The 20,734-nt window shown below is 48.1% G+C and overlaps 1 protein-coding gene across 1 annotated transcript in view; it reads right to left on the reverse strand.

Moving 5' to 3' along the window:
- The window catches only part of CREB3L1 (cAMP responsive element binding protein 3 like 1), a 45,755-nt gene that overhangs the window by 6,759 nt on the left and 18,262 nt on the right, over nt 1-20,734 (reverse strand). The window contains exons 2-9 of the mRNA XM_041397534.1: nt 14,468-14,696; nt 9,303-9,463; nt 7,664-7,742; nt 6,592-6,749; nt 5,827-5,976; nt 4,990-5,048; nt 3,114-3,182; nt 729-828 (exon numbers count right to left, since the gene is read on the reverse strand). Coding sequence (XP_041253468.1) covers nt 729-828; nt 3,114-3,182; nt 4,990-5,048; nt 5,827-5,976; nt 6,592-6,749; nt 7,664-7,742; nt 9,303-9,463; nt 14,468-14,696 — 1,005 coding nt within the window. The remainder of the gene's footprint in view (nt 1-728; nt 829-3,113; nt 3,183-4,989; nt 5,049-5,826; nt 5,977-6,591; nt 6,750-7,663; nt 7,743-9,302; nt 9,464-14,467; nt 14,697-20,734) is intronic.

Consider the following 20,734-nt stretch of genomic DNA (forward strand, 5'->3'; position numbering starts at 1 on the left):
ATGTCAATCCTGCAAAGACATCACAGGGGTGAAGATTTTATTTTTAGTATGGATCAGAAATTTCCCCCAGAAAAAAAAAAAAAAAAAAAGAGATGAAGAATAAGCAATTTATTCTATTTATGGCTACACACTGGCATGCCCTAAAACTCCTTAATGAAGCCAATATTTATTAACCATGATCCTCCACTATGAGGCAAATAGGATTACCAAAACAACAGACAACCCCAAATTATTATGGTTAGTCAAAAGGACAAAGAGAATTCCAGCTGTATTTAACAAAGCCTATATGCAGGCATAGCAAGAACAGATGCCATTTCTTGCTGATAAACACAAGGTAAAGCCCACTGGGATGAATACTTGGAGTGTTCATCTGTCCTGCTGAGTTAAACATTAAGCATTACCAGCTCAGCAAAAGAAAACTCTGCCCATTACAATGGAAACTCATTGAAGATTTTTGCTGAATGGCTAATAGGTAATGAAAAGCAAACAAAGTGCTTTTTTGCCCAAAGAAGAAGGCAGTGAAAATGCAGGAATTATTCTAATTTTGTTGCATAAACAACTGATGTATGTATGACACAGGGCCCAGCTCTGGTGACTGTAACACAAAAGGAAAGAGCAGATGTAACTGACAACAGAACTGGACAGCAGGGAAGAGGGCAGAGACAGGCAATCAACAAAGCTGTCTGGAGAAGCATGGCCAATAAAGAAGATGGAAATGAAGCTTATACCATTAGACAGGTCCCAGTCTGCGTGGAAGCCATTTTATAAGGTCTGGAGACTTTCCCAGCTACCAGAGCCTGAAGCTTCTGTAACTGCTGGAGCAGAGTCCTGTGATAGGAAACAATGCATATCAAAACTTAGTAAGGAGGTAGAAGCCAGTAAGTGAGCCAAGAATACCACTACCCGCTTCACATTGTACCTTGATTTTCCCTTCTTGTGCAAACAACTATCTCCCCTTTGCTGTACATTACTTGAGTTCTCTGACCAAACAGGCTTGGTTGGGAAACAACAAAAAAAAGGTGTTATCAGTGGGTCCACCACCACCTTCACTGCACCTACCCACTATTATGAATGACTATTATTTAGGACTTCTGGGTGCCTGAAAGCCCAGCCAGTCAATTCCCAGAGCAGTGGAGAGCCAGCATACCATGAAAACCAAGCTCTGGCATGGAGGCTGAACTTTGTAGACAGGTCAGACCTTTAGCACAGGCTTGCCTGCTCCCACTTCATTCAGAGACACGTACTCTGAAGCTCGACTTGTGCCCCAAACTGTGGTGGAGAGAGAAATAAACAGTTGTGATCCCCTTGAGCTTCTTCAGTCTTGGCAAATTCTGCAGAGGTATGTAGGCAAAGCCAAATCTTGAGTTCAGCAATTAATTAATTCTCTGACTGCCCTGGTTGGAACACATGCTAAGGTCTCTCTGCCCCATTTAACTGTTCATGGGCATCTGCACACATAACACAAAACAGTGGTAGTGTTACCAAGAACTACTGAACCCCTCACTGAGCTGGTGAAGGAATCTGGGATGAGGGAGACTACAGAGTGCACAGTTCCCAAGAGTTTCATATTATTGAAATGGAGACTATTGCAGACTTTCCCTCTGGGAGCACTGACTGTTTTACACAAATATGTTTGAGCTTTCATAAAATGCCAGGTCCTGGAACCAGGAGATTGCAGGAGAATCCCAGCTTTATCCCTTTCCAAATCCTGTTTTTCTCCCTGTACATGTGGAGGGAGAGAAGCACAGAGTGTCCCACTGGCAGTGCTCAAAATCCAAACCTAATTAGAAAGAACACAATGTATATTTTAGGGGAAAAAATTTAAAATCTCTTGGTTTTTAGGCCAGCATCCTACTTTTCAGGGTGGGTCTCACATTCTTCCAGCAGCAGGGCTGCCTACACTCCCAGAGAGGCCAGGGGGGCAAGCTGTGCCCCATGCATGAGAGCAGCTGTATCTCTGGCAGACAGGAGACCTCTGGCTCTCGCACACCTCAGCCAGATCATGCCTGGCAAGCCCCAGTCCCAGCACCAGTGTCAGGCCTGGAAGCCAAGGCCACTGCACTCGTGTTGTGGATGGGAGGAAGGTGTGCAGTGAAGCCTCCAGGAGTACTCCATGAGCTGTCATGGCAGCTGAGGAGTGAGTGAGGAACTGGCTCTTTGGCTGTGGTTCTCCCCTTCAATTTGAGCTGATAAAAATGGAGCTACAGAGACAAGCATCCCCTGCAGTTTACCCTGCCCTTGCTCACACCTTTTGTGCCCAGTAAGAGGGGGAAGAGCTGGGCTCTCCTCTAGCTCCAGCTGCCCATCCCCACTGCAGGGTGGAAGTCTTCATTATTTGCTTCCAAGGAAGCAAATTCCCCTGGTTATTGGTTGGCCAGCTCTGCATATAAGAAGCACAAGTGCTCACCAGAGCTTCCCGTGAGGAAACCCAGAGCCTTGGGTGAGAGAACTTTGGGGCTGTGGGAGCAAGCTTGCTCCTTTCAGGTGAGCAGTAGCAGCAGATGAGACAGATTCTTTGGGCTTGCTTTGCCCAAAAGAGGCTGAGAAAGGGCTGGAACACCACATGCACAACAAATTGCCCTGGATCTGGTGGGAGTTGGGATCTCTACTTTTATTAGAATAATGGGCTTTCCCTGTATTCACCAAGTTTGTTCAGCTCTCTCACGAGAAACCTGAAACAGCCACAATATACCCAGGGCCTTTGATTTCTCTGAAGAGCCCAAAAGCAGAAACAGCGGGTCTGAGAGGCTGCTGTGAGAGGCCTCAATGCATCTGCCCTGGAGACAGACAGAGCCCTGGAGGGGAATGGAGAAGGCAGCACGAGCCCAAAGGATTGCAGGGAGAAGGACGAAGCGCTATGGGAAACATGCCTTCCCTCCCTCCCCTTGCTGCAGTGTGTCCTGGCGTCCCAACACAAACATTCCAGGCTCACTAACCAAACCCAGCTGCCTCGTTGCTGTCATGGGCTGAAAACCAGCACCTCACCAAGCAGCACCCGTACCAGAGCTGGAGAAGCCTGCTTTTCTCTTCTTGTCCCCCCACTCCAGTGCTCCTGACTTCCCTTCCTACCCACCCTACCCTACCCACAGAGGGCCAAGTCTAGCTCCTCTTACCTGTTTGCGTTTTCTAAGGTCTCCACTTTTTTCCAGAGTTCATTGTTTTCTGTTGTGTATGTCTCTACCCTATGGGAATAAAACCCACAGCCGGTTAGTCACAAAGGCCAGAGAGATTAAGACAATGCAGTCCTCGCTTCTCATGGGGTATGGAGGCTCAGTGGCTTCATGTGTCACCTGCAGATATGGTCCTGAAATCAAATGTTACTTGGCCCACCAGACTGCAGCCAGCCCCAATGGAGCAGGGATGAAACTGCAGGTGGGCAGTTACATGTGACAGTTCCCAGTTCAGGGTCTTCTGAGGGTTGGGAGAGACAGGAGCACCTGGTTACAGGCAGATCAAGTCAGGACAGACCCAAAGTTATGCAGACATTTCCATCACTTCCAAACCCCCCTAAGAAGCATGAAAATGGAGGAGGGGGACAAAGTCAAACCCCTCCCTGAGAACCTGCCCTGGGCTCTGCGCCCTGGCTGTGAAATCCAGGCGGTTCTGTGCAAACGCTGGGCCAGCTCCGACTGCAGGCACTTGAGGGCAGCAGAGAACCTGCAGGCTCCTTCCCACCGCTTCCGACGGGAAAGTGGTTGGGCTGCAGCTGGGACAAGGGAAGGGGAGTGCCTCCAGGTCGGGAGAAAAGCAAGCCAGAGACACAGCCTGATCCTGCTGGAGGTTTGCAGCACAGCCTTTGAACCAGGCGTTCCGTGCAAAAACTGGGCTACCAGCAAAAGTGTCAAACTGAATGGAGAAGGGCCCAAGTACAGGCTTTGACAAACCACTTTTTAGTAAGCCAAGCTGACCAAAGACATGTTCTATTAAAAAAAAAAAAAATCACTGAATGCTGCTTTTGGTTCACATTTAAACCTGGCATTGTTTGAAAGCCATCTGTCATAGCAATGCTCTAGCGTAACAAACTGCTTAGTACATACAGGCACCACAGCCACATCTGGGGAGGAGGCCCCACCACCAAACGCCCTGGACCTGCCCTTTGAGCGAGGTCAGCCAGCTCCCCAGCCCTGGCTTGAAGGTCCCCATATGGGACACTAGCTGGAGGTGATGTGCTCTGATGCCTGGACATACCCGTGCACACTGAGGCGCCTTGAATCATCTGCTTCAATTGAGCATTTCTGTGCAACTATAGAAGAGAAATAGCATCAGGGAGAAGAGTTAAAGTTGGGTTTGGGGGTTGTTTTTTTCCATTTGCTGATCTCAGATGGTGCTAGTAACTGGGAAGAAGATGGTAATTATACAGAAACATGAATTTGTGCCTGGGTTGCAGCATTCTTCTTTGCCTGGGAATGCACATTAGGGGTTGCTAGTATAGGAGTTATTTTCCACCCAGTCAGTGTCATGTGACATCACCTTAGGCTTATGCCTGCCTTGCATAGAAAAACAAGGCTGCAAGCAGAAAAACAAAGCTAATGCAGAGAGTGGAAGTGGGGGAGAGTGGGGAATAGCTGCAACGCAAAGTTTTTCTTGCTGTCAAGTATTTGTGTGTCCACCTTCATGGGAAGAGAGGGGGAAAAAGCCATGATCAGTGCCCTCAGAGAGCTTGCCACTTATGGGACAGACAAAATAGAAGCAACTTCTAGTGGGGAAACCCAAAATCCCACCTTGCTGGCAGCCAAAATGGCCTGTCTTTTGCAGGGGAGAGCCAAATGAAGCAGTTGGAAACACAAAATATCTTGCCCAATCTTTATCCCGCAAGAGGATTTCTAGGAGGGAGGAGAGTAGGGGCAGGATCCCAAACCAAACTCCTGGGCAGCCAGCCTTGCAAAGAATTGTATTATTTGAGCAATTCAGAGACAAAACACTAGAAAGGCAGCCTGTGCATGGTGAGGATTCCTTTTTTCAAAGTAAGACTGAGAAGAAGAAACTTACTTTTTCTCTAGGCATTCCACATACTCTTTCTTCTTCCTGCGGCTCTCCTGAGCAGAGATCTGTTAGGGGGCAGAGGGGAGTCAGTATCATACTCCTCTGGATATTTTTTTGTGGCTCATGCATCTTGTCTGTCTCCTGCACGCACAGCATCCTAGAGGCAAATGGGGAGTTGCCTTCCAGTTTGACATTCCTGCTGATCTCTAGGTCAGAATTGGGGTGGGGGGGATTGGTGCTGTAGGTATGCAACCCTCCTTGGTTTGTAGCCTGCAACCAATTTGTTGCATTATGCCCCTCGCTGCTGAGAGCATCTTCGGGGTTGCATTCCACTCCACTGACTCACATGTGTATGAGCTGTGGCCATTTGGGCTGATTCTGCCCCAGGCCACTTCTGAGTCACTGGGTGATTAGTTCAGTCTCACCATTTCTCCCACAGGATGCTTTCTAATCCCAGTCTGAAGTATCACAGCCTCTGCCTGGCTAGTGAACACTCTGCATCACCAGTCCTGAACCATGCAATGGCTTTGGTTTCCCTGTCCTTGCAACAAGGCCTGACCTGACCAATTTGTCTGATCTGTGGACCCTATTCCACACTACACAGTCTCAGGAAGTGGGTTGGAAGCCACACTTCCCAGGTATGGCTGTATGCAAAGCATGCAAGCAGAGATGCCCTTTGTCAGCATTTTTGTGGGTTGGGAGGCTCATGCTAGTGCGCCAAAGGCACAATCCCACCTTTTCTGAGCTGCAGTGGCGCTGAGGAGGTGAGGGTAATTATAGCACTGGTCAGCTGAAGATGGTCTGGAATCATGGGAACTGAATGATTACATTTTTTGTAGTCACCTTGTTCTTGATTTTCCTCCTGACCCTCTTCAGTGCTTTCTCCTCTGCTTTGGTGAGGGGCAGCTTGGTAGGAATGGGGTAACCCTCTGCGATCAAGGTGCGCTTCTCCTCTTCAGTCAAGAGCAGTGGGCCAGAGGTTCCTTGTAACTTCTGAAACACACAGAGAGCATTCATCAGTGTCAGCAAGGAGTTCTACCCTAGTGATCCTCCTTAAAGCCTTGCAGAGCAGCCAGAGGCTGTACACATCAGAACAGAATACACTGCTGCCCACTGACACCAAACAGGTGCAGGGCAGTGCTCTTTCCTACTCTCAACCTGATTCTGGGGCACAGCTCAGCAACTCCTTTCCTCTTTTACTTGGGAGGACATCTGTTCCTTCACAGTGAGTCTGGCTACACACTTGCACTGTGCCAACAAACTTCTGGGCAACAGTTAACAAGGTCTGGTTATGGGAATTTCCAATAATTCCTCTCTCTCATTAGCCTTCTCAGAAAGTCCTCTTAGTGCATAGGCCACTTCCCAAAGTATGGATGAAAGACAGCACCTGCTAAAACAAGGTAGCTGCTGGTAGATATGCAAGATTCATTGTGCCTCTTCTCACTCCTGTGAGCGTTTATCCTTGTGCTAAGATATCACATTGCCTTGACAGAGCATTTCAGCCTGAAGACATCAGCAAGGGCAGGAACCTCCAAATAAGCCCTGAAAATCCTACAAACCCCTCTGAGCAGCAAGGAGCCCTGTGTCCCAGCCCTGTTGCCTCCTTACATGTGGTGCTGTGAGGAGAGGTGAGGAGGAGATGGCAGTAGAAGAGCGAGCAGCAGGCCGGGCTGGGCTGGAGGGAGGCAGGGACCGAGGGCTCTGAGATCCATCACTGTCACTGCCATGGCTGCTGGGTGGAGTTGGAGGCATCTGCACCAGGTCATCTACTGAGGAATAAGGAGATCAAGTCAATGGCTCTCATGTCAGCCTGTTGGTACAGGCACAGGGTTATGCCCCCTGCCATAACACAGGGCTGAAAGGAGAGGATGATGAAATTCACAAGATGGGGTGAGTCTGAGAAAAAGGCTTGACTGAGCACTGCCCAAGACAGAGGTTAGACTGACCTCAAATGTGCTAAACTAGGAACTGCAGAGGAGCTGGCAGGGCTTTGCCAAGGAACTGAAGGTATTTACAAAGCAATAAGGTCCTCCACTGTCAACCAAAATGAAGTAAAAAGCCTGTGATGTTTTGCTCCATAGCCTGTTCACAAGTACAGGAAACTGTGAGAGCAAAGCTCTTCCAAAAGCACTGCAGGGCTCACACACTTGCCAGCACACTTGATCCAACAGGGCTCCGGTCACTCAGTTGGTTTCCAAGCACTTGAAAACTGTCCCCACTTTGTACTGGAGAGCCCTAGGGGCCTTAATGGAGGTGGGAATGTGCCTAAGGAATGTCTCTCTGCGGCAGTGGGAGTTCCCATAGTGCTTTCATTTGTGCATCGGCAGATTTTCAGATGCTTGGGTTTCTTTCAAATTAAACTGGATCCTGAATTTCCTGACTTTCAGATGGTTATTTTTGGATAGCTCTACAGTCTCTCTGAGGATTTTAAAGGCACTCTTGCATATTTCCAACTCTGAAGTAGCCTGTTTTGCCTGGGAGTCCCTGTCTGAACAATTTTGTTTGTGGCTCCTGATGCAGACACTGATCTGAGTTAGAACAGTGCAGTGCCCACTCCTCTGTTCTTCTCTGCCCCAGTGCTACCTCATATGCACAGCTCTGCTTTTAAGTGTTTTGTCTTTCCACCCTGTATAATAACAATCTACGTAATATAGTTGACCAGGGAATTCTATCTTCTTACCTGTAGGTACATTTAGAAACTGGTTCATCTCTTTGGGTTCAGCTTTGATCACAGGTGCTGGAGTCATTTCTATAGGAACCTGTGGAAGAGAAGCCAAAAGAGTCCTTGGCCACTGCCATGTCCCCTGCCCAGAAGGCTCCCACCAGTTCTGTCCATAGCCACTGGTCCCCTGCTGCCTGTCCTGCCCCATCTCACACCTCTGCCCCAAAGGAACCTCTCACCATGGAGGAAACCAAGAGTTCAAACATAAGCCCTGAAGTCTCAGTTGCTGGGCACACAGAGTGCAAACACATTTACAGAGGAAGTGGCACTGGAAGATGGATGTGCTGCCAAGCAATGCACCGAGCTGAGTATCTCCAAAAGGGAGATGACTTTTATTCTTGGCAATTCTTCCTTTGACAGACCCAGACAGTGTAATTTAAACCAACCCCTGCGTTACCATGGGAAGTACCTCTTTGATTTGCTTTCATTATAAATGGGAGTGTAGAGGTTTTACAGAAACAGAACAACCATGCTGTCCTGTTCATGTGACTTTCACCAGGGCCACTGGGCAACTGTTTCCAATTGAAGGGGACTGAGAGCTGAATAAAGAGTAGATTTACTCCCATCTGTGTTATGCTGCCCCTCAGCCTCCTGGCTTGCCAGCCCCCAGCCCACCACAGAGTGGAGTTTTTACACTAAACAGACACATTGCAAACTCCTCCAGACTGTAAACACAGCTGAGAGAGCACCATGGTATGGCTGCTGAGCATACACAGCAGAGATTGGAGGGCACACCAAGTTCAAGCTGTGTAAATAATAGAGGAAGTTTGTGCACAGTTTTGGCTGGAAGAACCCATTTGTTTTGGATGGTTGTTTAAATGGGAAGATGTTCAACATGAGTGAAAAAAGGAAGTGAACCCCAGAGATGCTCTACTGTTATCTACTGAGCTGCTACAAGATAGGCAAGGTCTGTGTGAGACTGGTCAGACCTTCTCATCCAACACAGCTGGACTCAAGGCCAGCTGAACTAAGCCCTCAACTTACACCCACATACCAGTGGCATAAGTGAACCTCCTTCAGACAAACAGACTTCTTAAGAACCTAGATATGACCAAAAGAGTTGGTCCCTGGTTACACAGAAATAATAAATCCTGCTGCTTCATAGGAAAAAGCAAGCAGGACCTGGAGTGCAACCAACATTTCCAGTGAGCAGCTACAAAGAGTGAGAGGCCATGTGACAAATCCAAAGCCATGAAAAAGACAGTGGCAGAGCAGGAGTCTATATGGAGGAATAGTGAGGTCACTGGCATCACATTAATTGACACCGTTCTCTGAAAAATGAAAATAAGCCAAGAGTGGCTGCAGAAATACTGGCATATTGGAGGGGACAGATCTCCAGTAGATGCAAGCTTAAAGCTTTTGGCTTTTGTGCCAAGGAAACATGCTTCTATTTAACCAAGATTGTAAAGCCTTCTGTGCTGCCATTTCAAGAGGAGAATGACAAATAATACAGTATCTGGGCTTTCTAACACCTTCTCCTGTCTGTTCAGTAGCTAAATCACCTTGCAGGACCCTGCGGTCACATGTCTGCGTCTGCACCACCAGGGGTGCTGCTGTGTGAGAGCCCAGGTTCCCAACAGATCTTAAATGGGCTCACCTCCTCGGGGAGTGGCAGTCTCTGCAGAGGGTTGAGGTTCAGCACTGGTATGGAGCTGGCAGGTAGCTGGGACTCAGGCAGCTCTAGAGGCAGGTTCTGTTCCTGTTTCACCATGATGGAGCAGAGTTTGGGCCCCAGTGACCACACTCCATTCTCCAGCTCTGAAACATGCACAACATGAGAATCAAACTCCAGCAAGAAGAGGGTAGGGAGAAAAGAAGCCATGCAGACAACTTCCTCTGACTGAGGAGGCTGCTTTTCCAAGTTTAGCACTGTCACCACACAAGCATATGCAGGCCCACAACACAGAGTACAAAAGGGAATGAACCCCCAGTGTGTGCTCCCCAGTATGTGCTCCCCACATAGTGGGGAGCTCCCCACACAATTCCTCTATCTCTATCATGTCTCCCCACACAGACATGATAGAGATAGGAGAATTGTGTCTCTGCTAGGCTCTGACTGTACAGCCCAAGCTCTGGAGGACACTTGCAGGGTTTCTTCCCCCAGTAATGTCTAGGTCTCATCCTCTGGAGCTTATTTATATTTAGGGCTCAGTGAGAGGAGGAGGCTGAGCTGTTGCTCCTTAGGCAGCATGGCCAGCATCACAGAGCTGCTAGGTGATTTACCAAGAATAGCACCATCTCTGTCCTGGAGAGCTGGTGAGAGAGCAAGCATGATGACAGTGAAAGGCTGACAGTGATGCTTTGGCCGCCTGATGATGTTGTGCCAACTATCAGGGCTTTGCTGCAGGACAGAAGAGGAGGAAGGTCCATTTCTGTGGAAGGAAGCCCACTGCAGCACCTGCTTGTGAGGCTGCTTCTACAGCTGCTCCCCTCAGTCTCACCTCTGAGACTCTTCTCTCCCCTGGGCTGCTCAGGGGACTGCTGTCCACAGCTGTACCCTGCTGCCATTGATGGCAGGGACAAGAAGCACCAGTGAGGGAAAAGGAACTAAATGGAGCCATGGAGGCATGCTCCCCTTGCCTCCTGTCTGCTCTGTCCCTGCACATCTGTGGTGTGAGCCTGGCTTGCCACTGGAAGTAGAGATCCCAGATGAACTGCAGATCAGATGGGAAGAGGACTGCTAGGCGGGAGAGCTGCCTAGGCTCTGCTCTGAAGTATTGGTCTTTGCCCTTCAAATACTTCAGCCTGCCAAAAGGCTACTCCTAGCTGGCCTGCAGCCTTGCACCCTCCTTCCTAATCCTCATCCATTCCCTTTCCCTTTTTATCTGACAAGCAAAAATACATTTGGCTTGACATAGGGCCGACTATTGCTAAGTGAGAACCAGAGAGAGTTCCAGGTGCCTCTACAAGGCCACAGTCTGACTCACTCTCTAACCTCTCTGCACTGCTTTCTGCATGCAGCACTCTCAGTCAGGCCCAGGGATGTTGCCTAGCTGTCTGCTGCCCAGAGCACACAGCTCTGTTTTCTCTAAAAACAGTAAAAACAAGTAATCATACCTGTCAACATTTTTTTTACAAGCATTTACTTCATTAAGTATAAAGATATATAAAGTATAATTTACTTTATTAAGTAAAAAAAAAAAAATTGAGTTTTCTCTAAAACTCAATTTTGCTTGTAACAATTTGTGATTTGGATAATGAATAGAACAAACACTTCTTTGTTTGTTCTAAAGATTAATCTGCAGATTTAATTTCTGCAGTGCAGGTCTCAGTCTAGAAGATGTCCTGGCAAGAGGAGAGAGGGATAAAGGTCTTTCTCTGCTCCAGAATAGCCAGCACGAAGAAGAGTACAAACAAGCAGCTGTTCATGTGGGAGCTGCCATCTGATCTAAATTAAAGGTACGTTAACACTGTCTTTGCCCTACTCAGCCTCTGTTTTCAGGAGAGGCCAGGGCAGAATCCTACCTCTGAGCTTTGCTTGGCACAGCAGTGTTAAAGACCAGACAAGAATTATATATGATAACACAGTGTTGGCCTTGCCAATGGAATGTGTTGTCTTCCTGTCTTTGGTCTAGCACCTCTTCTTTCTGCCTAGACAGGTCTCTCTAGCAGATGCTCATTCCTTCCAGCTGCCTCTGTGACTGGACGTTGTCAAGCACAGACACAGCTCCTGTTGCTGCTGCTTGTGTGTCTCAGCTGCATGTGCTGCTCTCAGTGCTGCTGGATTGCTCTCTAGAGCTTCCCACAATGCAGCAGGGCTAATGTCATCAGGCAGCATCTCAGGCAGGGGTGCACTGTACAGCTGAGACAACACAGAGCCTACTGAGTAGACACAGAGAGGATTGTGTTTTCTCTGTCCTGCTAAGGACACTGAACCCACAGCTAGTAGTGAAGTCCTAGTTACTCTGGTATGCAGACAAACCCCTTCTGATGGAAGGAGGCAAAGTGTCACACAGCCGCAAGTGGTTTGCACCCAGAAAATTTGGACTGACTTCTGCCTTTCACAGAAATGAGGGATCTTGAGAGATCTTTCAGTCTATCTCACTGCTCTAGGCAAGTTCAAGTAAATCTGTGTCAGTCCTGATAGATGATTCACTTGAACCTACCCCTTTGAAAAGTGCTGAAGAGTTCACAGCTTCCCCCATTTAAACTCTTCTCTGGTTTTGCTATGCCCACTGTGGGAACATTTTGCCTACTGACTACTCTGAAGTTCCTTACTGTCATTTGAAGCCTTTTCCTCCTCATCCTTTCTGTTGCAAAGATCTGCATTTCTCTTTTTCTCAGATGTGTGGGGTATCCTCTTTCTGTGAGGGCTGCTGCTGAAGCAAGTTACCAGACAAGGGAGAGCAGACCACCAAGGGCTCTCCCTGATCAGACTTGACTCAGTGAGGGAGCAGCCCCCAGTGCTGTCAGTCCAGACAGGCCAAGGAGCAGACACCCAAATAAGTATGTGCCGTCCTCCCATTTCCTGTCTACATTCTGACCCTGCTCTCTTTCCCACCCTCAGAGATTCTTCTGGGGAGTGACTGGGTTACAGAATCAGAGACAAATAAGGCATCAGAGGGTCAATGAGGGACTGAGGAGTAGGCATCTCTTGTGGACACGTCTAGGTTCTGCTGCCTGAGAGGATGTTTCAGAGGTAACACTGTAACACTGCAGATTTCACTGTATGTTGGTGGATGAAGCATGCCAAGACACTCATCCTCTGCTCTAGACATTCTGTAGATGCTCTCTACGTATTGGGAAGAAATACGGCTGAGAGATAGCTGCAGCTGCCCAGGGCTGAGGAGGTGAGGCAAAGAGCAGTGAGAAAGCAGGACCTGTACAGGAGGGCAGGCACTAACCAGAGGTTGGTTCAATGCTCACTGTTCTGCTCCTGGCATCAAATCACACCCTGCAGAACTCAGGCCTGGTACTGAGGAATGAAGCAGCCAGTCCGTATGCACAAGCCATCTGGAAAGCAGACTCCAATGATAAGCAGGGTCACAATGCACCCAGTGGCTTGCCCTAGCTGACCTGTGTTAGTGGGAACCATGTGGGAAGGGGCAGGATTTGGAAGAGTTTTGGAGATCTGCAGAAAAGCTGGGAGAAAGCTGATAAAAAGCAAGCCTCAGCCAGCTCCAAGCCTAGACAGAGCAGGGGCATTCCTGAGGAGCTCTGCAGACTGAGCAGAGCTTGCTTAATGTTAAAGAAAAACCATTTCTGGGTAATTAATTGGAACTGAATGTCTAAAAGGACTGAGACTGAATGGAGCTGTGCCAAAAGGACTGCACAGTGTTGCAAATACTGGACCTGACTCAGGGTTTCACTAGAATATGACTCACATGCAATTATGAGCCAAAAAAGCCCTGGAAAGATGAGCTGAATTATCTAGCTGCAGGACTGGGTGCATGGATACTCCTATACCTGCCATTGTAATGCTAGGCCTTACTCCCTTATGAAACTGATCTGCACTCTCAGAGAGCAAGTGCCAGGCCCATCTCAAACTCTCCTGGGTTATGCACTGTACACCCTGTGCTGGCCTCTGCCCAAGGATCAGTGTCACACTCCATTCAAGAGAGCCATGGTCTTGCCTTTGAGACATAACAGCTGAAGGAAGGGCATGTGCAGACAGTGGAGAGAAGGAGAAGTGGTGCTAAGTGTCTCAGAGAGGAGTCCTTGAGATAGCTTCATGCCGGCAGTCTTCATTTCACTGCTTTCTACAAAAGCATTCTTTTGGCTTCTCTCATTCTCAAGTCTTATCTCCTCCTATTCATTTTCAGGGGCAAAAGAAAGTTGTGTTTATTTGTTCACACTGGTTTGGGGTTTTTTTGTTAGCTGCCCCCTCCAAGACTTTGGTTTGGGGTTAAAACTAAGGAAAAAGAAATGCAAATTGAAAGCTTTTTTGGTACCAAGGCAGAGTTGCTTGGCCTGCCATAAACCTCTCTCTCAGCATCTCTCTGAGATCCCCCTAAGGAATGTGGCAGATGGCTGTGCCTTTTCAAGGACCACAGAGGTAGCAGAGGCCAGCCTTCTCTCCTTCTGCCTTGGCATTTGTACCAGAAAGCTGGGATCATTCCTAGTCATGAGAGGAAGCCTCTGTCCCAGGTTTCACTGTTGCTCAAAGGAATAGCTGTCTTATGTGTATCCTGAGTCTCTGCCACTGCTTTTTCAGGCAGCCTGGTGTCCATCAGCTGTTGGGACACCCACACAATCCCACAAATTACAGGACTCTCTGTAAAGACAGCTCTAAAAATACCCAGCCATCATAAATTATCCTGAAATGAATTGTTTTAAAAATAAGTTTTGAAATGACTGTTCCCCTCTGTCTCCTGCTAAAAGATCTGCTGGTAAAGAAGCCACTTTGCTTTCCACATGTACCAGCACTGGTTGCAGCCAGAGACTCATGCTTCCTATGTGCAAGCCAAAACCCTGCTGCCTGATGCCAAAACGGAGCTGGATCTAGGGCATCCACACCCAAGTTTGCAGGTTTCTAAAAAGACATTGCCTGTTGCTTGCCAGAAGCTGGCAGCACACTAAGCCACAGCCAATTATCATCCTCATAATTAACAGTAAGCCCAGCAAAGAAGTAATGTGACTATCACAGCACAAATGGAAGGGAAAAATGTGGGCTGCATTTGACAACAGCAAATCAAATTTTTCCCTGGATTGGACATGTGCAAGTCCAAGGAATAGCCAGTTTGTCATAATATATGAAAGCCAGACAGAGCCTCTGCTAACAGAGGTGCCCAAAGCTGTGCAGTGTGCACATCTCATGCTCACCGTTAGCATTATCTTCAGTCTTGACAGGCACAAGGGGGCTCTGGGGAGCAGAGTCTCCACTGAGGGAATAGCTGTGCTCTGCCTGGATGCCTGGAGTGGGTGGGTCCAGGTCCATGTCCAGCAGAGGGTTCTTCTCAGCCAGTACTGGGTCATCGAAGAAACTGCTGAAGAGGTCATTGGAGAAATCCTCCATGTTTTCTGAGAAGTGATCCAGGTTTTCTGAGAAATGCTGAGGAAAGACAAAGGGAGAGAGAGCATTAGTGTCATCTCCAAGAGGGATCGGAGAGCCTTCCTCTGCACTGAGAGTCAAACCTCAGCACTGGACCTTTTTGCATGGCAAAAAACAGTTTCTATTCCTCGCCTGCATCAGTCTGACAAAAACACCTCGAATTAAGATAGAAAGGGATGTGGTGCTGTACATCACTGCATGTTTGTCTATGCCACAAACATGCATGAAACTTTTCTACATTATCTTATCTCCCCCTTTCTTTGTGAGTATCTAACTGTGTCTTCTAAACATCATCTCACTGTGACAACAAAACGACAAGGAAAGAGATTCCTGTGATGATAAAATGTAAATGTGCCACAAAGTCATGGTCTTCAGTACCTGTACTTAGTGACAGACAATTTTTCATGTTCTCTGCCAGCAGCAATAGGCACATTGATGCCCCAGAGAACATCAAACCAGCTGCCGATTTCTGTCAGAGAAAAAAGATCAGTTGGATCCACATAACAGGAAGGCCCCCTGTTGTATTTAATTTCCTCTGGGATTTAACAGCCCCTCTGTGGACCATATGAGGCTGTACTTCAGCCAGATAATGCCTGTGAAATTCAGCTCCCCGATGAAGTTTAAACACTACAGATGGGCTGTTAACAACAAACAATCATTCCACTAATCATTCCAGTAACAGTCAGTAAATCTGGCCAGTGGTGCTGCAGAGCTGAGCTCCTGATGCTACAGGGAACCTTCTTCCTTTGAGGCATATCCTCCTATTCAGAAGTCAAATCACTAACTTTTCCATTTGCTACAACAAAGCATTGGTTGGGCAGGGAGAAAAATGATGGCTGCCAAACACCAGCTGAAAAATTATCCCATTTGTTGGCAGATTGAGCCTTCTGGCTCAGGGAGAGGAAAGAAAAGACAGATAGATTCAAGTGACTATATTACACAGACAGAACTGTGTAACTTAAATGAACTGGAGAGAGCTCAGCAGAGTCAGACTGGGTCTGTCCCCCCACCCCCTGCCTGGAAAAGCATCTTGGTGGGCCGAAAGGCATTGAAAGCAGTATACTGAAATACCAAGAGCAACAGGGTATGAATGAGAGTGGGAGAGACCACGTAGGTCCTAGAGTGGAGAGATGAATGCCAATGAATTCCAGGGTGAGAGCTCAGCTCAGGAGGGAGCCTGGCTTCTAGAGAAGCATGGGTTGCGTGCAGTCCTTTCTTTCCCCAGTGCTAGGACTGAGGCAGGAGGTGGCCCGAGGACCCCGGATGCTGGAGCCGGTAGGTTCCTGCTCCTACCGGAAGGTATATTTATTTTACCTGAGCGCAGTACCACTCTGTCAACATTCCACTGGCTGTCAGAGCTTTGGGGTGAGGCTGGGGAGGGAAGTAGGCTCTAGGTGAACAGACCCACACTTTCCACCACGTCGGGGAGGGAGATGGTAAGCAACAGCAATCTCCAACATATCAGTGCCTTTCATCCTCCAGCATCATCCTTCAAGGCTTCTCTGGAGACCAGACACTGCATGTGCAAGTAGGGTGGAGAAGGCACACTCATGTTAAATCCTAGTGTTGAGGCCGTCCCTGCGATGTCAAGGCTAAAGTTTTCTCCACTTGTTCCCACAGCAGAAGCAGAGTTGGCGGGGTAGTTTGGTAAAATCCACCCAGCCATTTCCAAGTTGCCTATGAGCACTTTTGCACTTGAATCAAGTAACAGAAAACACCTACCATCTGTGGGGAGTGTAACTTCAGAGGGAGCTGAGTCAGCAGATGGAACTGGGTTAGATAGTTATCTAAAAAGCACTAGAAAACCAGGTTTTGTCCTATCCTACAGCATAGAAGGAAAAAGAGTTTGAGTCCTGAGCATTAACCCCAGAGAGTGTCTGCTCATGTAACAGCTGTTCTTTGTCTTGTGTTCTCTAAACAACACAAGCAAACACAGGATGTGAACACGATAGCCTTATGGTAAGGGCGAGAACCACAGAAAAGTGAAGGGATTCAGAGTGCTGGCTGCTAATGCACCACGACACAGCAGAGCAGGGCTCAAATCATATTTCATGTTGTGACCATGAAAACTAGAACCACTGTGTAGCAATAGAAGAGAAGTGGAGCTGGAGGGACAGCTGTGGGGAGAGCTGTCTGTGACACTGCCACGTGCTTCCAATTTCTTTCACAACTGCGCATTAACAAAGGCAGAGGTGGGATTGAAGAGTCAAGAAAATGCATCCGTGCAGTAGTTACACAGATTATCTTTTAGCGGCATCCCACCCACATTTAGAACAATGATCTCTTGGTCAGTCAACAATCTCTCTATTGTTGGACAAACCTACCTAGAGGGAAGAGGCAGAGATGTGTCTCTGGCTTTATTCCGAATCTAAAAAACATCACCCCAGCAGCTGCTGAGGGGTGAGAGATGAGTAATGAGTGCAAGGGACTGAGTATGAGAGGCTTAACACAGGCACCAACAGTGGCAGGAGTAATTTCAGGTTTCTCATTATTTTAGACACCACTCAGAAAACTTGCTGCTGGAAGACCTCTCTGTTTGGAAATGAGGACGAAGGCAACACTGTTCTCCCAGAGCTGCAGGTCCCCAAGAGACCATTCTCTCCCAAGAGACAGAGGCCTACTGCACAGTACAGGAAAAACATAGATGATGAGCAGAGAATGAAACTTGCACCCCTCCCTGGGAGTCCAGAAATGTTGTGGGATCTAGCCCTCTCTGGGCTTCTGGGTCTTATCCTCCTAAATACTGGCAAAGCCTTCTCATCAAAGCTGCCTGTTTCAGCTCTCACCACTCACAGAGATATCAGTCCAACATCTCCAAACACAGACAACGGAGAGAAGGGAGCTAGCCCATGAGATTGGCCATAACTACAGTTATTATCAAAGGGGGCACCAAGGATCCAACACCCTCAAGGAGGGAGAGCACCTAGAGCTGAAACAAAGCTGGCGATTGTTGTTTTACTCAAAGAAGGTGGCAACATTTAGAACAATGATCTCTTGGTCAGTCAACAATCTCTCTATTGTTGGACAAACCTACCTAGAGGGAAGAGGCAGAGATGTGTCTCTGGCTTTATTCCGAATCTAAAAAACATCACCCCAGCAGCTGCTGAGGGGTGAGAGATGAGTAATGAGTGCAAGGGACTGAGTATGAGAGGCTTAACACAGGCACCAACAGTGGCAGGAGTAATTTCAGGTTTCTCATTATTTTAGACACCATTAGAGGCAGAGGAAAGAAGCAGAAGGAAGAGTAAAGCAAACAAAAATAATAACAAAGGTTTGTAGCTGGCCATACCCATAATGGAAACTATGGGACCAGCAGGAAGCTGTCACCACATCCCAGGAAGACTACTGGGGCTCTTGGGTTGACTGTTCTCTCCTGAAGTCAACAGGTATTGTTAATTTTAGACTTCTAATTTGTATAAGACAGCTGTGCATGCAACCACATGGTAAGAAGAAAGAGTGTCCTCTTGTCAAGATCCAACTGTGATGGACACAGTGAGGAGCAGCCCAGTTTATTTTGGGTAGATGCCATCAAAACCACTACTAATTAGCTTAGATTGAGCCTGTTAACCCAGAATATGCAAATTTTGTCCCACCCAGTCTAATTTTGGGAGCTGCACTTATCTGGCAAAACTTCAGCTATACTTCTCCTTTGCATGTGTGAGAGAGGGTTCAGGGAACTAGGATATGGTGACTCAGGGCTGTGTACATCACAGCAGCACATGGCAGGGTCAGTGCTTCAAGGTTCTGAGCAATGAAGAGAAGCAGGTTTATCACCTGACCAAATGGATAGCAGCTTTATCCTTGCTGGAATGGAAGGTGCTGGGTGGTCACTAGCCCTCCATTCCCACCCAGGCTGGGGCCAGCACAGCTAAAGGTCTTCATGTGCTCCCACAAAATGACATGACTAGACTGGGGAGACTTTTGCCAACACAATGGCAACAAAGGTCTCAGCAGACCAGGGAAGGTTCAAGAAAGAATCCATGGAACTTGGGTGTGAATGAAGGTGGGATGGACAGAGACTCACAAGCACAGCAGCCTCATCCTCTCACAGCTTCTTGAAGACCAAAACTCCTTGAGAGTGCCTTCCAACCAGGCTGAGATCAGCCAGCTCCTGCTCCTCAGAAGAATGGCCAAGAGTTTTAATTGTGACAATGAAGGGCTCAGCAACTGTGTTGAGATTCTACTTTAAGATATTGCAAGTAGCTTTCACGCAGATGGGTTTGGCTTTAGCAAGGGGGACCAGTCAACTGGGAAACTTGACCCTTACCATCCTGGCCTAGAGGGAGTGGGTGTGCAGTGTACTGAGGGAAAACAGTTTCCAGATGGGATACAAAGCTCACAGCACAGTCTCATTTTGCATTATTCGCTCCTGTTATCTTCCCCTCCCTTTCACACTCTCCTTCCTTCTTCTTCTAAGTATGCTCCAAAGCCAAGAAATAGCACGAGATGTGTTTCCAAAGCTGTATTACCAGTGAGCGGTCAGGGAGGGGGCAGCCAAGGGACAGAAATGCAATGGCGAGGATGTGCTGAATTTCCTGATCCAAGCCTGATTTCTGGCTGCCCGTCCCCCTCAAACTCTAGGAGAATAGGGAGACAGCGCCCAAAGAGGATGAGCCAGTATGTACAGGTATGGGGAGGCAACAACCATTGCATCTCCAGGCCCTACAGACAGCCTCTACCTGGTGCCACAGTAGAATCTGCTCAGGCTGAGGCCACCTCAGCCATGGGGAGAGAGTGAGAATCTGTCAGCTCCTGGCTTCTGCTCCCTCCCACTCCTGGTGATTGACATAGGCACTGACTCTTCCAAACATATTTCCACCACATGTTTTCATCCTGACCTCATGCTTAGGGTTGTCTAAATAGCACACTGTATGTGCGTGCGTGCACTTCTCATTCAAACACCCTTTCCTGTTGTACAACAGTTATCTTGGGAGCTAATGCAAGGCATCCAGACATCCAAATGCAAGCTCTATATATACCCCCACCCAGAGCTGGTGTTAGAACTCTGGAAGTCCCAAGGGGAGAGAGAGGCACAAAGCCTTCTCCCCTGCCCGGCTGCACATGGGACACTCTTGTAGTCCAGTGGCACCATGCATGGCTGAGGAGCTGATAACTTCCTCCCCCTGGATCCACTTCTCTGGACTCATCCTGGCTGCATCTGTCCCTCCTTTTCCCTTTCATGCTTCCATTCTTTGACTGTGACTTTCCCCTTCCCACCTCCAGCTGAGTTGTTTGGACACAGTCTTCCTTCAGGATCAGCCTGGTTCTCACAGCCTCTCTCGTCCCACCACAATGGTTTCGCTCCAAAGAGAAAGCAGCAAGGGCTAAATCCAGCTGGGCGGCAGCCCAGGCCCAGGAGACGAAAGGCCTTTGCAGGTTGGAGGTTCTGCTCGTGCTGGCAAGCAGTGAAGATGGGGAGGGGATTCTTCTGAGTTTTCTCTTTTCTTTTGAAAATTTTTTCCTCTTTGCTTGCCAAGATAAATCTCCTGTCCCAGCTGTGACATCTGCATTTCCCTTCTCTGCTTTCACTAAGGAATGAAGCCCCCTGCACTCCAGCTGCACAGCCGAGGTTTTCTTTACATTCCAGGAAAGAAGAGCCCATACACTCCAGACAGTCCTTCTGCTCTCTTTAAAATGCAGAGAATTTTAGACCTTATGAAAGTGAAGTCCTCAACTGTGTTAATAAGAATCAGGCAGGATGGACAGATGCTGTGCACACTTCACTACACAGCCAGACAGTGCATGTGCACCCCAAGGGGCACAAGTGATCATCCAACCACCCCTTGGCTGCCATCCCTCTGCTGCTCCTCTATCCTGAACCCATATTGCTCTTGTACCTCACATATCACAGATCCCTGCTGATCCATGCCTGGTCCACCCAGGCCCCTGGTGTGCCTGAACAGCTTGCCACTGACCTGCTACCCCCTTGCTTTTGTTGCCTCTCTGTGTGGCATGGCCAAAGCACCAAAGGCCAAACTGCCTGTGAACACCACTGTTGTTCCCCTCCAGCAGCAGGACAGCATCTGAAGCAGCAGCAC

The sequence above is a fragment of the Onychostruthus taczanowskii genome, unplaced genomic scaffold (assembly GCF_017590055.1).
Source record: "Onychostruthus taczanowskii isolate IOZ18803 unplaced genomic scaffold, ASM1759005v1 scaffold1, whole genome shotgun sequence".
In the NCBI taxonomy this organism is placed as follows: Eukaryota; Metazoa; Chordata; class Aves; order Passeriformes; family Passeridae; genus Onychostruthus; species Onychostruthus taczanowskii.